Here is an 18272-nt window from a genome sequence, read left to right as displayed (position 1 = left end):
AGGTGAGTTAGAGGGATACGTATATTTACGTTTTAAAGGGAATCATGTAAACTTTCCAGATGGGACGTGATGTTCCGTAAGGCTCAAAAAGTCAGTATGGCTGTGGAAAATTTGCCTAATTGTGTCATTGTGTCAGTTCCATGTCATATCTTGAAGTTCCTGACAAGTGTTCCAGAAGTCTCACATTTCCCATCTAATGGAAAGTGGTCTTCCCATTTAGTTCTCCAAATCACTTTGATGCCTGAGCGGAAAGTGTACTGGGTCAGAGAGACTGATTGATCACCTATTCTGTCTCTAGTGTGTGTGATGTTTTCCCTTAGTATTCCTTCTCCAACACTGGCCACCATATTTGTTTGGAATATCCTTGGCATTCCTTGGGCCAGTCACTGGGGTCCTTTCTGCAGATTTGAGTTCTTCGATAGAGGGTTCTCTTTTAGAGAGGGATGTTGAGCCAAGACATTGTCCTTTAGTGCCTAGTGGGGCTGTTCTTTTTTTTGTTATAATGTACTGTAGTTTTGTTTAATGTTATTTGAACCCGGTGACAAGACCTGTATTATACAAATAATTTATTTATCAATGTTGCCTGAAGGTCTTGTAGGTTGTTAAGCTACTCCATGCGCATTTTGCCGCTCAGGGCGGCATCTTCATAGAGTATCTTCTTACACTAGATTTCTTACACTATACTGTACATATTTACGTCAGAGCTTTTTATTAACTTTTCGGTCACATTCGTGGTCGCCGTTGTTCTTATTCATGAAGATTCCACACTGAGCGGCGAAATATGCATCGAGTAGCTCAACAACCTACTAGACCTTCAGGCAACATAGGTAAATATATCATTTGTAGTTTTGTTATTGTTGTAGGAGCAGAATGTCCCGTAACTATGTCAGGGTGACCTATGTCCTGCGTAAGTCCTGTCAGACAGAACACTGATGGAACGTGACGTGCCATCAAACTGTCCCAAGTTAGCATAGGCTCTGACACCGTCCGACTGGGAACACATACTTGGTCTACACTAAGTCTTTAGTTTGGATTTTTACCATCAGTTGCCGTGAGTGAGATGTGGTCTGTGTAAGAAAAACTGGGGACAGGATGGAACTGCTGCCCAACTCCTAGGAGCACACCTCAGTTCAGGTGGCTACCACACTCACACTCCACTTAACCAGCAGATTGACCTAGCCTCCCCCCCAATACCACCGTCACCATGGAATAAATAATAAAACATTGAGATTGAAACTGTTGAATAGTAATTTTAGGTTCATGATAATTTTATTGAAGCATGTTGCATAGATCTAATGTTTAGATAGGTAGTGCAGTGGGCCAACCCTCACATTGTACACATGGGACATGCTTCCAACATTCCTTGGGAGTCCAGTTAAGCTGGATACAAGGACGAGAGACCCGGTTCAGTTTTGCAGTGGTAATCTAACATTTAATGTAGAGTGCATCCAAGACAATGACATCATCACGGCAAAATGTTACTTTTCATTTACAAATATCCTCTACTAAAGCATCAACTTTACCTGATCAATTCCCGATACTGATACCAATGTCTATAGGTTGTATCAAGAATCGACTCTACTCACAATTAATCTTTGGTAACTGTACTCTTTTCAAATCTGCCACTAACAGCTTGTGGTCGTGTACCATTTATTATAACTTTTTTTTATTTTAGGTAGAAAATAAAGGACCCAGAAAACTGAGTAAAGTGACAATAATACCGTCTCAACCTGCACCAGACAACAATGCTCAAGTAAGTTTCAGATAATATGTTTATGGTGTTCATAACAAATTTAATGTAAGTTTGCATATAATATAAATTAAAGATCAAATGTTACTTTCATATTGTTGCTTTTGTTTATCTGTTCAATTAACTTACCTTCATATTTTCACAGTGCTCATAATATTTGTGTGCTATATTCAACAACGATTTATGCAAATTCTACGCGAGTTTCTATCATGACTTATTCACACTACCAAATTTTCCTAGAGATGATAGAAAAAATATCATTGAATAAAATGTTGTGTCATTTTATAGAAGAAAAAGATCAAAAAGAACAAATATTTTAGTCGCTAACTCAATCTAACTTTTTTAAATCGGCTGGTATAGATACCTCTAGTTTTAGTTGTAGTTCACTTTTTTAGAGATAATATACTGTACCTGACTAGACTAAGATTTTCTTTGGTTGCTAACTAGTTTGAATCAATATATTAATCTTTTAGTTTTTTATGTGGACTCTATATTTTAAACTTTCAATAAACAATAGTTTATTATTGTTACAATCAAAGCTATCAGGAACCTCAGGATTTTCTGTCTTAAGATTTTACGATTCAATTTTTATTTTGGCAGGAAATAATCAGCCAGACAAATTTAAAATGGAATCCAAAAGTTCCAGTGAGTAAAGTTTAGTATGAATATTATAATTTACTGAGTTTTCCATCCGTGTCCCTGGTTAAAAACAAATAATGACTGAATTTCATCTTCCTTTAGAAGTTGTTTCGTTTGTGGTAGATAAACCTACTCTGGACTTGTGTATGAGTGAAATTGATACCTATTCCCCAGGCCTACAAAGCCCTCTGAGATGGGTTCTTGGCTTTCACCACGTGATACTGTATGTGTTTTAGAAGTAGTTACTGCATTCCTAAGCTACTACTTTATAAAAAAGTTAATTAGATAATCAATAAAACCACAACAATTTTATGGTTTACTACTTGAAGAAAGTGTATAGAAATGAAAAGATTAGTGTTACTATGATCATATTGGCTTTGCTAATCTTAATGTCAAATTGTGTATAATAATTTTTTATCAGACTCCCCAGAAAATATGAAATTGCAGCTCTACTGTCACCTTCCATCTATCAGCTAATAACACAAGCTACTTTCTAAACCTACCCAAGTGCTTTTCAAAGAATAATGATTGTCAATATCAAAGTTTGTAAATTTAAAATCCCTACTTTTTGGTTAACAGCTGGAAATAGGCCACCCTGGTCTGTGGTACGCTCGTTAATTGTTGCCATATTATTTTTTTAATTTTATATTTAATTGATTATTGCAAACATTTTCCATCACAAAAAATTACAAACAAAGTGTTTATGATGTTTTGGGACCTGGAACTGACCCCGTTCTCAGGTGAAAAAGTACCCAAACAAGAATAGATAATCACCAAAAAAATATTTTTTCTGTACAAGAGTTATAAAGGGTGATCAACTCAAGGAGGCCACCATTGGGATATCGGAAACGGTAAGAATTAGAAAAAACTTGAAATGGGGGACATTCCTTTATTTTTTTGTGTCAGTTTAAAATATGAATTTAGTTTTAGCATATTTCCCACAAGGGAATATTAGCGTATTTCCCATATAGGGAATAATCTATTACCATAGTACTCGTGGTAAGACCTGGACCCAGGACTGATTTACTTTTTTGTTTTGAGGTCCCTAGAGACCTCAAACACCATCCGTTCAAATTCATTTATATATATATATGTGTGTGTGTGTGTGTGTGTGTGTGTGTGTCTGTTAGCACGGTAACTCTAGCAAAAATGATCCGATTTTGATGAAATTTGGTATAAACGTGTAAACCTACATTTATCAAACGAGCTCGCGAACCAGCATGATTAGACTATGGGAACGGGGGTTTATGGGGGATTTTATGGGGTAAAAATTGGTTTTTCCCATTTTTGACCCAAAAAACATAAAATTTAGCAATTTCTATCCAAACCATTTTTTAGAGCTTAAAAAACAAATAATTTAGTACATTGAAGCGTTATTATGCGCCTAATGGTTATGATAAAAATTCCAAAAAACTGTAAATTTAAAATTCCTATGTTATTCTTTTGGAGAATAAGTTGTAGTTTGCTTGTTTATGAACATATTTTGATCAAATTTGAAAAATGCATTTATTTCTTACTAAACTATTAACATAAAAAAACACTTTTACCCTCCCTGTTGCAGCTAACCTAAGTACTCGTTAAAGTAATTATTTTTAAATAAGGAATGAATGTGATATTTTTAAGGAGACATTTTAGTGTAAATCCAATCAGGCAAATGGAAATATGCTTAGTCTGCAGGTTTGCTACGGCGGGGGTATTTTGAAATTCGGCAGCCATTTTCCTGGCGGCTAACTTTGAAATTTCTTACAAAACTCACGGGATTTTATGATATTTTTTAAATGTAGATGCAATGAAAAAAAAAATTATACTTTGCATTCCCTCTCTAAACGTTCTCGTTTAGGAGCTACAGGATGACAAATGTGAAGAGAAAGCCACTTTTTCCTAAATTTAACGTGCTCTAACTGCTAAACGAGTGGCTTTAGAGAAAAAGTGTAAAGAATAAAAACTTTTTAAAATTGCATTTCAATTCTAAAGACATAATAAAACACAAGGTTTTCCATATCAAGTTTTAAAGTTTTAAAGTTTTTTAAAGTTTTTAAGTTTTAAAGTTTTTTAAAGTTTTTAAGTTTTAAAGTTAGCCGCCATATTGAAAAATACGGCCATTAAAAAAAATTGGAATCCATATTTTTGAATGTCATAAAAAAATAACTGAAGTTTCCCATTTAATGTTTACTCAAAATCTAATAGTTTCTGATGTACCAATGGTGGCACACTTAAGTTGTCACCCTGTATACTCTATTTACAATAAAGGTCAATATGTTCACAGGTATTTCAAATTACACATAAACTTTATAATATAATGTACCCTAATTAGTTGGTATGAGATTCCTCCACATTCATTTGTTTCATTCATAAATATGTTATAAGCTTTGCTTGGTAATGCTTTATTCAAAAACAATTACTTATAAGCTATGTCCACACTTGTGCGCTTTCAATTTCAACGTACCTTATTCAGTTCAACCTACAACTCAACATTCAATTCAACATGCATCAACGAATGCGGTATTGCAAGCGCTTTGAGGCTTGCCTTTTAGCTATCGGCACTCATGCCTCACTTTCCTCACGTTTTAGATACTTTTTTTCTAGTTGAATGAAGACGACGCTATTCTGATAGGAGGAAATGGCGTGGTATGATTAGTGTTAAGAAAATTTCACAAACGTAAGAAATCAATGTGTACAAGAAGCAAAGAAGGAGTGGTGGAAGAAGGAGTATTATAAAACTCGTAATTTTCTTATTTTATTTTATTTTGTAATTTATTTATTAATTTAATGAATTTAATTTGTATTTTTTTTATATTTATAATCCCGTATGTCCCACAAACATATGTAAATGCAAGTGATATGAATTCTGATGTTTGTTGGATATTTATGTTGCTTCAAACAACTACAACACGGACAACTTGTCAAAAATGTAAAGCAGTGCAAGTTTAAACACATGAAATGGAGCTCCATCTGCATCAAGGCATGCGCTTGGCACCCACAAAAACGCACAAGTGTGGACATAGCTACTTACAATGGTTACTTGCATGTTGCTGAGTATTTAGCTATAGACATGCCAGTAGTGAGTTATGTTTTGTCTTTCTCTACATTTTGCTTTATCAACTTTCACTTTTAGATATGCAGTAGACATTAATGCTTTCTCTATTATAACTTTTATGCAATTTTAGAAACAGGAAACATCAGTTCCAGTTTATAAAGCAGTGCCCAGTGTATTACCAGAAAAGGTAGGTTTATTCTAATGAATATTTTTGCAAATATAGTACAACTATACACGCTCACAATAAAGTTAAGTGAAAATATATTATGATGTGGAACAATCTTATTTACAAAATAATACCATTATTTTAGTTTGGTAATGAGTTCAAAATCAATTATTCTATTTTTTGGTTGTAAATTAAAATTATTTTGGTATATTTTATGTTATAAGGTTTACTTTACAATTTTAAATACTTTTGAATATTAGAGTTTTGTTTTAGATGATATAGAATGCTTATTATTGCTGTGAAAATATCCCAGTCAACTATAATGAATGTATACAATCACCAACAAGAGAATAAGTAACCATTCTCTTGTCTGCAATATAAGTTACTGAAAATCTATTGATTCGGAGGTTTTTCTGAAGTTTAAATATCCTATTGTCGGTCAATCACTTGACAACAAGCGTAAAGAAGTTATTACCACAGCTCGCCATTAGCCCACCAGCCCCCCTCCATGCTATTAGACAACAATACATGTAAAATAGAGAAACGTCTTCCTTCTGTAAGACATTTTCCTAAATCATTGCAGAAACTTTGATAATGTTGATTGTTGGACCTTCTCTTCTGAATTGGACAGCGTAATTCTACCTGTTATAACTGAAAACTTCGCCAAAACCAGTTTTGTCTGTTACAAAAAAAGTTTTTACCAGGAGGTTTTAGGCAATAGTACATCCAATGGCGGATCTAAGAATATGGATGCCTTAAAAGTTATTTTGGTCAGATCCAGACAATCTGCTGTTAAACTCTCTTGAAGATGCTTTGCAAACCATAAAATGTGGTTTTATATCATCCAATGTCAAGCTTTTTTGGAATTAGTAGAGTATTGTGGTTTTCCTTGTAGTAGTAGTATTTGGTTTTGCCTAAAGCTTAGTAGTACCAGCTAACTGTTTATTGTCTTAATTGTAGAAGCAAGACACGCTTATTCCTGTTACTAAAACCCAGTCTCCTGTTGATGCTGAAAAGGTAAGTAACAGTATCTTGACGGCGCATTATTACTTCAATAAAAGTTAAGTATTCTTATCTTGAAAATAGATCTTATTAGAAGGTAAAAACATTTGATAACCAATCGTTTATTTTCAAACCAATCTAAATTTGAATAAATGGAAATACGAAGATTGAGCGTAAATTAAGGTCTCCATTGACCTCCTGTTGTGGCCAAGCTAAATCTGAGACCTTCTTTACTTAATACTATTCTAGCTAGTTCAAATCTGAGACCTTCTTTACTTGATACTATTCTAGCTTATTCCCACCCCAAGGGAAGATTAGTCCAGTCATAGTAGCCGAAAATGATGAGAGAGAAAATCGACGCTCCCACCAAATATGAATTGCGTTCTATGATTACGTTTCTGTAGGAGAAGGGTCAACCGCTGTTAAAATCCCTTAATGTGCATGAGTGGCTTAGGGTGTTCATAAGTTTCTTTTGAATTTGGAAAACCCTCAATTAGAAGGGGGGGGGTCCAGGAAATTTTGGAAAGTTTTAACTGAAAACTCGTGTTTTATACGATTTAGACACAAAAAACTTTTTGCAGTTTAAATCTGTAGTTTTTTAATTGGATTCATTTATCAAAGTCTTCTTGATTAAGGAAATAAAGGCACAATAGACTTGTTTGGGGGTTCAAGCCATTAGTTTATAATTTATAAAACTTTCTCCATAAAACTTAAACAATAAGTTCCATGTCAGTAATCTTTTTCCAACACTTAATTAGGCTCTTAACATTCACCTAAATATCAACAATGTATGTATTGTATAAAAGGCATAATTCATTCAACCATTCCTGCAGCTCGTTTCATAACATCAGCGGTCTTGTTACAATTCAACACAAATACCAAGCAAAGTAAAACAGCGAAGCACCGCCATAAAGTTCAAAGTTTGTCTTTGTTCATGCACAAGTTCCTAGCGTTAGAATAAGGATTGTTTTTCCATAGTAATTTTTGTAAATTATATGTAATTAAATTATATAAATAATAGGCTAATTTTTAGATTTAATTTATGACTTGAGTAACTTTGAAAATCGTGTAATACGAGACTCGCTTGTAAATAAAGGCCTTTTTGTAATTTATTATTATTATAATTATTATTATTATAATTCCAAACAATTATATAAAAACCGCATACTTTGCTTACTTTCAATCCATTATAAGATATGGGTTGATATTCTGGGGGAAATGCAGGAGAATTAAAAAAATTTTGAAATTACAAAAAAAAACTTTAAGAATAATGAATAGATCTAATCGGAATGAGCACTGTAAACAATTGTTCATAGAATGGGAGATTCAGACTGTTGTTAATTTATATATATATGATATTATGATGTACAACCTTGGGATACATAACCATCTGAAATTTGGCAACCACAGGTATAATACACGAAACAAAAATAATGCTGCTTTAGAATCACATCATTTAAATAAAACCTCTAGTAGCCACATAATTTTATCTATAAAAATCTACAATGTTTTTCAAAAGCTAATTGCAAATAGGCCATTAAAAGAATTTAAAAATAAACTTTACTTATGGTTGTTGGGACACCCCTTTTTTATAAACTGGACGATTTTTTCAGTTGTGAAGATGTCCAGTTTTAGGTGTAGTATTCTTTGACATTTTATCATTTTAGAAGTTGCTGTTTTTAATTTGTGATTGTACCTTTTTAACTTGTTATGTACATTTTTCGATATGTATATATATATTTCTCTCTTCAATATTGGGCTATTACCTTTAAGATAGTTTTAAAAGTGAATAAATATTGTATGACCTGGCAGTTGCACTGCATCTTATGACTTTGTCAATGATACTTTTGTATTTTTACGACAAATAAAGATTTATTATTATTATTATTATTATTGTTATTATAAGTAACTATGTCTCGCACGATCTAGATTTGGCAGCCAAAAACGCTAGATTGTGCGCCCAGTTATTAGCTTTCCAGCAAGCAAATTAAATGTGTTATAGCACTGATTCGATGAATATTATTCGTAGAGAGAACACAGGAAATTTGCACACAGAAACAAACGTTGAATAGAACAAATACCTATCTAAAGCTTTCTTTTGTGTGACAGTGGCACTTGTTATCCTCAATAACTTTACAAACGCATCACAACATTTTTGGTTCTCAGATTCTCGTGGGGGCGGGGGCCCACCCTTGGATCCGCCACCGTACACCATGGATAACACCTCCAAAATCCCACCATCCCTTACACAAAACGCTTTACTCCATTCACGTTTGTTAACTGGCGATGAACTTCAATGTCGGTTGAGGACTGAGACAGCTAAAATCTAAACACAGAACGTAATTTAAACTTGGTGGGAGCGTCAATTTTCTTTCACAGCATTTTTTAATACTATGATGAGACTAATCGTTCCATAGGGGTGGGAATCGATGATGAAGTAAATTACAAGATGTAGTTAGTTAGCAGATTTGAACCAGCTCGCTTGGCTGTAAGAGAGCCTGAAGGAGATCCTAATTTATGAAGAACCCTATTCTATTTAAGCTCATATCTGAAATTTTTACTCAAATCCTGCTTTTGGAAAATGTGAATGTTAAAATCACATTTTCATTCAATTTTTCAAATTTTTATATAATATAAATGAAACAAATTTGTAAGATGATATTTATTTGCATAGTTATACAAACTATGTTGAATAATTTATTTCAAATTGTAATTTATTTCAACAATTCACTACCACCCTAATAACTCAGCGACTACGGCTTATTTGTTAGTATTTTTTTTAGAGGCCATTAGTTGATGTTGTTTTCCCAGTAGTAATATGTATACAGACTACCTGAAGAAGTAGTTGCAGTTAATCTATTATTTTGTAAGAGTTGCTTTATGTTTGTTGTTCGCTTATTGTTTTTATTTTGCAATTGTAGAAGCAAGACTCAAACACTCCAGTTTCTAAAAAGGAATCTCCATATATTATTGATAAGGTGAGTTATCTCCTTGTCTTCTTTAGCCATAACACCAAAACATTTTTCTATCTGAATATTCTTTATTTCAGAACGAAACACTTTAGGCATTGGCCGGAAGGGCTATCGCCCAGGTTGGCAATACAACATACTCAAAACAACAAAGTTACATTTACTCTTAAAATAAATCTAAATAAATAAATATTATAATGTATATACCTAAACAGTTTACACATTATTTTTGTGGGCTTTTCACTTGAAGCCAAAGAGAAATGGTTTCCCTCATGCCATAGAAGGGATTTGTGTACATTATGGTTTTCATAAAACTAGACTGAAGAAAATTCCATAATACCCTCACCGATTGTCCTATTAAATGCCATTTTTATTACTCAAGTACTTGGTGATCGAGCTTTGCTCGGGGAAAATCATTAGTTTACTCTGAAAGCAGTCTTAGTATTGCAGATACATTAATCCATTCCCAAACTCCACACTGCTCGCCTTTACTACTTCTTTTACCATTTCCTACGTCATGCACCTGTTTCCTTCTCATAGCATTTAAATATTACAGATACATTAATCTAACTGCCACAAATGGTTCCCCCACTCTGCGATGCCAGCCTTTACTACTTCTTTCACCACTTCCTATGTCTTGGGCCTGTTTCCTTCCCTTCTCATAGCATTTTAGGATTGAAGATACATTAATCTAACTGCCACAAACATTCCCCAAACTCCGCACTGCTAGCCTTTACTACTTCTTTCACCATTTCCTATGTCGTGGACATGTTTCCATCCCTTCTCATAGCAGTTCAGTATTGCAGATACATAAATCTAACTCCTACAAACGGTTTCCAGTTCCCACACTCCACACTGCTCGCCTTTACTAGATACAATCACAAACATTTACTGTTGTACTATGTTGTCATTATGACTGTAGTAGTTGCTCTGTGTTTGTTAAGAAAGTTGTATTGTGCCCAGTGGAAAACTTCATGCAAAAATTGTCCAGCAAGTCTGGGTTGCTTTCTTGAAATATATATTTTGTTTCAATAATTCATAAAAGTTTTGATACAATCACTAGTTAAAGGCACAATTTTTAAATGTGTATTTTTTTTATTTTCAAAACTCGAAACTTTTAACTTTGTAAAATTTTAGGTGCATATTTAAACCATTATCCAGATGCTTATTTGGCACCTAATAGTTAGTCTAACTGTGTTTCATTCTTTGCTTAATCTAACTTCACTTTTTAGAAAAACGAAACTCCAGTTCAAAGTACAAAGCTCCAGGTAGCAAATCCCAGTAAAAAGGTAAGCTTCCTTATACACTACCTTCAAGTAAGCATTTTGTATTTCAACTTGAATGAAAACTTGAAAATGTTGTAGAGCAATCATTAGAATAAAGTTTTAGCTCACGAGATATAGGGAGATAACTATCAAATGTTGTAGAGCAATCGTTAGAATAAAGTTTTAACCCACGAGATATAGGGAGATAACTATCAAATGTTGTAGAGCAATCGTTAGAATAAAGTTTTAGCTCACGAGATATAGGGAGATAACTATCAAATGTGATTGTATCAAACAAACAGTTACAAATCCCTGTAATAGAATATTATTGCAAATACAAAACAGAAAGTAAAATAGTATTACTAACATCACTACAATACTTTTCTTTAATTGTAGAAAAATGAAAACTTGTATTCAGTCTCAAGCGCAAAACCAGAAGTTTACCATATTGGTTTTAAAATATTTGTCATAGATGTAAAAAGCAGTAACCATCTAGGTTTGTGGGAGTTTATTGTGCAAAATATTTATAATTGCTTCACTTGAAAACTTGTATTCAGTCTCAAGCGCAAAACCAGAAGTTTACCATATTGGTTTTAAAATATTTGTCATAGATGTAAAAAGCAGTAACCATCTAGGTTTGTGGGAGTTTATTGTGCAAAATATTTATAATTGCTTCACAGTATTTTTGCCCGGCTTTTCAAATCTATAATATTTTATAAAATTGGAGCCATTAGCTCTTATTCTACTCATGAATACTGTTCAAAATATTATACTGATGTTTTTAGTTTTTTAGTTGTTTTATTTTATCAGTACTAATACAACAGGTGGCCAGTTTACAATTTATATTTCATAAAACATAAATTATACATAATGAGACTCGTGAAAACTATCCTGAATAATGGTTGGATAAAAAATGTTGACACATTGAAAAAAATCTAAAAATCAAGCCACGATGGCATTGATACAAAACTGATTGTATACAATTACTGTATATTCGACATAACTAATCTTATTGTATCACATAAGCAGTATGTTCAATAACCTCTGCTACACTTTATTCAAATGACATGGAATATGTTAACAATGTAACAACTGAAAATATCTGTTAATGTGTAAGGAAATCATATATATCAGTACACTATAAGTGTTCCTATTATTACACATCCTTACTTTGGATATATTTCTTTCGTCAACAATTGTGTGAACGATGTGGTTAAAAGCTGTTAGCTAGTAGACAAGTCCTGTAGTATCCTTATTGCTTGTAACCATTTTTATTGAGTGTTGTGAACAGGGGAAGTCTTTAAACATTTCCAACCCGGAGCAACCACCATTCAAGGTAAGTGTTCTTCCAAGTCAGTTAAAATACGTTGGATATGCCCACAACAATCTTATACTGTACTGTACTTTTAAATTAATCAAGATGCAAATGTTATCCAAAGAATTATCTAGAGGTCCCCTAACTGTTTTAAACTATCTTATTGTTTTTGCCAGTCAAATACATTTTTATTTTATTATAGCACAGTTTGTTTATAGCTTTGTTCTGTATGGGGTTTTGACATACATCATAAATCTTGGATGGATGGATGGATAAGTTATTAGAATTCATTACTACTTAACTTACTAGATACTTCAGTCAATGGGTTCAAAGAGATTTTGTAAATAAAAACTTTCAAGTAATCAGCATAAACTACCATGGAATATTATAAAAATTTAATTACATTTTCTACCTACTATTAAAGTTCATTTTCATTTAAATCCCTTCAGAAATTAGTCGCTGGGGTTTGTGAGCCTTGAATTTATTTGGAATGAAACCGATATGGTACTTTTGACCTCATTTACATAGTGGGATCCATCCCAGGCACTTATCTTGCAACATCTTTTTGCATGTTTTTTTTTAAGTTAAAACGTACTTTAAAATGTATTTTTATCCATAAACTCTACTAAATCTGTAATTAAATCAATTTAAAGAATCTACAAAAAGTTATTGTATCTCAGTTAGAATATAGCATTACTAGAAAGCTACCTACTTTAATATTGTTTTCTTCTGATGTAAGCCGTTCTGCATTCTGCATCTTCAGAGGTATGAACTGTACAATTTTAAGTAGATTTTTTCTTCCTATTGGTCCTCTATCAAGATCAATTATTTGATATCGCCTTTGTTTTCTTTCAACTTTGATTAAAATTCTAAAAGTTACGTTCATTAAAGGAAAGGATTATTATGATGTGTGATTTAAAATCTTGAGATGAGTACTTTAATTGTGCTTCTAGTGTTGTCTTTGTGTGTTGGTTATCTCAATATTTGTAGAATAGTTTTTATTTCTTAACCTTAACTTGTGATGTTTTGTGCTTTAGCTTACTTAGTTGTGATTCTGCTTTAACAGGAACTATTCAGTCAGGCTAACTTAAAGAGAACTCCAAAGAAAGAAAAGGTAAATTATATTAAATTTGTGTTCCTCCTTTAGTAGATAGATTGTTTCTTTGCTAAAGAAATGTTTGCATTTCCTTTTCACCTTGTGTCATAGTGATTGGTCCTGTTCTAGTTTCACACTTTTAATAATATTCAATAATAATATCTGAGTGCATAATAGCAGATCCCTTTACAATAAAATACTCATAGTTTAATATATATATATATATATATATATATATTTAGTTAGTATAACGAATACAAATTAAATAACTCAATTACTTCCTCCAACAATCGAATACAGTACAACAAACATTTCTCAGTGAATGTCACTGGAATGATAACTCTATGATGAATCATAGAATTAGAACTCTCTATGCAGGAATCTCTGAAGGAAATAGATAAGAAGTTCAATGCCTTCTTTGTGGGGGAGCCTATCAATCGCAGCTGTACAGTGTTGGACAGTGTGAAAACCAGACCTTGATCTGGTACCATAACTGTGAATAGCAATTCTCCTAAATTGCCTAGACAAGCAAACATTGGAATTGGCAGTAAACTGTTGTTTCCAATTTATAAAGGGAAAGTAGAGTTAAAATGTTTTAAATTTCCAATGATTTTGACAGCTTGTTTTTGGAGTCTAGATAACTGGTTACTGCTTACTGTCATGGCCACTTGTACCCAAGCTGGTATTGCCTTGCTAACACGTTGTCACCAATTCTCTCAATCCCTCGAATCCTCCTCTACGAGTCTCATTGTTTCCATATATTACTGGACTTGCTCCCACCACCTGGCCTTCGGTCTTCCTTGGTCTATTTCCACTCTGATCTCCCCTTGGTACCATATTTAATAAGCTCTTCTAATTTCTCCTCAAGAGTCTAGATAGCCTTCTTTTAAATAAACACCCTGCACAGCCAACCCTCAATGATATTCCCTATTTACTATTTTGGCTTGCAGGCTTGAACCCCTTAATATAAAACCTTATCTAATATCTGATAAATTTCTACATTAAACCCTGTCACGTCATTAGAAAATTACTTGCCTGCTTTACAATACATTTTAACCTTTTTTTTTTGAAAGCTAAGGCCGAAAGGCTTTTGAACTGATAGGAGGCTAAATGCTAAATTGAAGATTTAAAATTTATTTGCCACAAAAACATAACAAGCGGGTAACCTGAAGCGAGAATTATATTTATTGGGTCATTAGAACCCTCAAAATTATAATTCCACCCATTCATGCATTTTAAGTTAAAACAACAATTCGGGCCTATATTTGCAAGATTTACAAAGTCAAAGTACCGTACAAAAACGGGTCTGCTCCAAACCTAGAACCTCCGAACACATTAATGCTAGCTGAGGCACTTTTGGAGGGTTACAATATATTTCATTTCCCATTTTTTTTTTTTTTTTTTTTTTTATAAGATAAACATTAAATTTTTGCACTTAATTTTTTAATAAAACATATTTTAACTTAAAAGATGCAATATGTAAAATATATTGTATCAATAAACTTGACATCTGTTATCTACTGCATAAATTTCATTTTTTAGAAGGCTGAGCCCCCGTCTTTACTGACGCCTAATCAAGCTCTTCTGGCACTGAATTTAAAGAAGGTAGATTTTATAATAATAATTAATTTAATTACCTAACACTGAGATGATTAAGTTAAACAGATAGTGTTTTCATATTGATATAAAAAAGTAAAATTAATAGTATATTACGTTACTAGTTCATGGTTAAACACCTTTTGCACGACTGATGTACAGTATTTTTCATTATAATGCTAAACTAAACCAACAATTATTAAAAAAACCTATCAAAATGTGTTATGTTCCCACCGGTTTAAGAACAATCACTCTCTGAAATATCATGTTTTTGTTTGTTAAGTCATTGCATAAATAGTTTTTTTTTTATAGCAAAAAGCTCTCACTAATTAGCATATTGAATGCCATTTTATTTCTAACTGAGTAAATAAAATAAGCACAAATGAAAGCTAATTAAACTCATTATGTACCTTAAACTCTATCATTATGTTTCTTCTTAGAGGATCAAGAAAATTATAATATATTTTTTAATTGACTAATTTTTCATTTATAAAACAGTTTGATTTTGTATCATTTTCCAACTATTTAGGAGCAGCTAGAAAAGGCTAATGTCACAACAAAGAAGAAATCTCCAAGTACAAATGATCAGGTATAAAAACATTGAGAAACATTAAAATTGGTTTGCATTCTGCTTCTAATGATAAAGAAGGTAGTTCATTAGAGAATATGTTCTCTCTCCAAGCATTCAAGAGCTCAAGAAAATGTTGATGTTATTACTTCACTCACTGATCCAAATTGTGTATTAATGGTTTTTCACTTAGTACTTTTTTATTACTTTCTTGTGTTCTATTAATTTTTACCTGTACTTTTACTAAAACCAAATGTTCTTCTTTTTCCAATCTGCCACTTGTAAGTTTTTGTTCACTTCACAAGGATTTTCAGTAAAGAATTGAAGTGAAGACTACAGTTTTTGGCCTATTACGCTAATGCAATGTGCTGCTACTCATTTGGAAAAACTTCACTTGTGTGTCACATGTTTAGACAATTTGTATCTGAAGTATTCTACAAACTATAGGTTTTTAAAATTGTCGATTTACAAATAAGTAAGATTAACTTTGGCTATTCTTTGCTGTCAAACGAGTTTACATTACTTACCTATCTAGACTGCTTACTCCAAATATATATCAAACCTCTAATAGGTATTTTCGATATTTATTTTCCTAGACGAATCAGAGAAACTTGAAGTTTTAATGACAAATGAGTACTTTCAACTCATAAGCTATAAAACCACTAAGTTTATGAATAATTCTTTCTTCTGATTTAAGAAGTAATGGGGGGTTTCAAATAAGCAAAACTCCAAATATTGAGATACAGTAGACTCCCTCTTATCCCCGGATAATAGTTTTTCCGGTTAAACCGTCGTCCTCAAAAACTTGTTATGTAACCCAAATATTTGACTTAAATTTAGGAGAGCATTGTATTTAGACACGTGATCATTGGTCTCAATCGCCCACTTCTTACCGATCTAGTCCGGTTAAACCGATTTGCTGATAAAAATTGTCTGGTTAATTCAATTCAAATTATCTTTATTCATCAAGTACATTAGGAATATATACATGAATAGTGTCACATTTCTTAATGATAAAGTTATAATAAAATATACATGCTTATAGTATAAATGGGAAAAATTGTAAAAGAACAAAAAACTAACAGTTAAAACATACTTTGATTAGTAGGGAAAGAGAAGTCAATTACAGTTCATCAAATGAATAAATAGCCCTGCTAATGAGAAATTTCTTAAGTTTGTTTGTTAAATTTTTTGATATTTACTTCTGTTTGTATGTCCTTTGGAAGTTTATTATAGAATTTTGTTCCGGCGTATTTGGGCTTTTTTTTTTCAAAAAGACACAATTTATGAGAGATGCACAATTAAAGAGATGCCATTTCCGCCGAGTGTAGTCCGGTTAAACTTATGTCCGGATAAGAGGGAATGTACTGTAATCAATGATTTAAAAATCCATAGACTCTACCTGCATGCTATTAGTGATTAGCTATTCATTGTGTATTGTATTAGTTGCTTTCTGTGTTGTCCTGTAGCTCATGTAGTTTGTTATTCAGGATAATGCTTCCTCAATGCAGTTTACTGCCAAGAGACCATCAGCATTCATCAAACCTAAGGTAAGTTAACCCTGAACTAACCACTCTTGATTCATCTTAACAACTCTATGCTTTGATGCTAAGAATGCAGCAAGTCTACACTCTATATAATAATTGTAAGGATACACAGTACATACCACTGTAAACATTCTGCTTGAGACAAAGCTGTATGTTTATAAAATCATTATAAAACAAAACATTACAAAAAAGGAAAACACATATACTGTATACATCAAGACTAATGGATTTGTACAACTTTGTAGCAGACGTGCAGAAGAGTGCCAATGATAGACAGGCTTGTTAGTATAGTATAACTGTAGTTGTTTTCTCATGTAAAACTATTCTTGCCAATGTCAACTGCAACCTCCTGTTTCATATATTCCAAGAAGTAAATGCCACCAACTTACTAGGAGCTATAACTCCTTAGCTAAAGTTGTTTTAAAGATTTTCTATAGTTTGACATTTTTTGCCAATCTTCAATGAATGATAGAGTTGTGGGGGTTTAATCGTTCAGTTTAACTTGCAATGAAGCGTAATATTAAGGTGCAAGCGCTATCCACCTTTTAAATTCATTTAAGGCTCTTTTCCTCATGACTCTGCATGAAACAGGTCCACCAAAGGCCCCTAAATGTTTCATTGACTCCAAAAGTTAAGAGATGGATCCAAGGCAAGAAGTTGATCGGAATACCTGTTTTGTGCCGTTACAGGTTGTTTTGGGCAGATCTACTAGATAAAATCCACTCATTTTTCCAGACCTCCCAACAGAAAACCTGGTTTTGCCGGTCTTGATTACTAGTCCCTAAGTGTATTTGTACTAGGGGTCTGCGGGTCCGGGAACTCCATTTTTTTGTGTCTGGTCGCACAGAAGGCTGGGCCCAAGAGATCCGTACAGGCAAAAAATGATTGTCAGGCCAAGCTTGGATTGAGTCAAGCCGAACCGAGTGTGAATTTTTGTGACTGCAAAGAGCGTTTTTTTTTTTAAGATTTGCGATCGAAAATTGACGATCTTACCGTGATTGTGGGAGATGATGATGTCCCATGACCGCGGAAGATGTCGAAGATTTTTTTAACCTCGAAAAATGCTCATGATTTCGCTATGACTACTAAATATGTTCTCAATTTTGCCATGACCAAGGAAGATGTTTACGATTTCGCCGGGATTGCGGAAGATGTACACCATTTTACACTGACCAGGGCAGACATTCATGATTTCACCGTGACTACAGAAGGTGTTATCAAGTTTGCTGTGACTGCAGAAAATGTTCTTGATTTTACTGTCGTCTGCGGAAGATGTTTACGGTTTCGCTGAGATTGTGGACGACGTTCATGATTTCGTAGTG

At 33.0% G+C, this 18272-nt stretch overlaps 1 protein-coding gene across 18 annotated transcripts in view; it reads left to right on the top strand.

Annotated features, from left to right (window-relative positions):
- The window catches only part of LOC128999167 (glutamic acid-rich protein-like), a 47832-nt gene that overhangs the window by 12203 nt on the left and 17357 nt on the right, over window positions 1-18272 (top strand). For 6 of the 18 annotated variants that reach the window (XM_054425542.1, XM_054425547.1, XM_054425546.1 and 3 more), the window contains 11 exons: window positions 1676-1753; window positions 2351-2395; window positions 5557-5613; window positions 6553-6609; window positions 9516-9572; window positions 10796-10852; window positions 12120-12164; window positions 13210-13257; window positions 14782-14844; window positions 15365-15424; window positions 16894-16953. In XM_054425542.1, coding sequence (XP_054281517.1) covers window positions 1676-1753; window positions 2351-2395; window positions 5557-5613; window positions 6553-6609; window positions 9516-9572; window positions 10796-10852; window positions 12120-12164; window positions 13210-13257; window positions 14782-14844; window positions 15365-15424; window positions 16894-16953 — 627 coding nt within the window. The remainder of the gene's footprint in view (window positions 1-1675; window positions 1754-2350; window positions 2396-5556; window positions 5614-6552; window positions 6610-9515; window positions 9573-10795; window positions 10853-12119; window positions 12165-13209; window positions 13258-14781; window positions 14845-15364; window positions 15425-16893; window positions 16954-18272) is intronic. The other 12 variants (XM_054425549.1, XM_054425550.1, XM_054425552.1 and 9 more) reach the window with 12 other exon arrangements.

This window comes from Macrosteles quadrilineatus, unplaced genomic scaffold (assembly GCF_028750875.1).
Source record: "Macrosteles quadrilineatus isolate MER2022 unplaced genomic scaffold, UCM_ALF_1.0 Scaffold_7__1_contigs__length_78375512, whole genome shotgun sequence".
NCBI lineage: Eukaryota > Metazoa > Arthropoda > Insecta > Hemiptera > Cicadellidae > Macrosteles > Macrosteles quadrilineatus.
The sequence above is the reverse complement of the archived record's forward strand: the minus strand, read 5'-3'. Positions and strand labels throughout refer to the sequence as shown.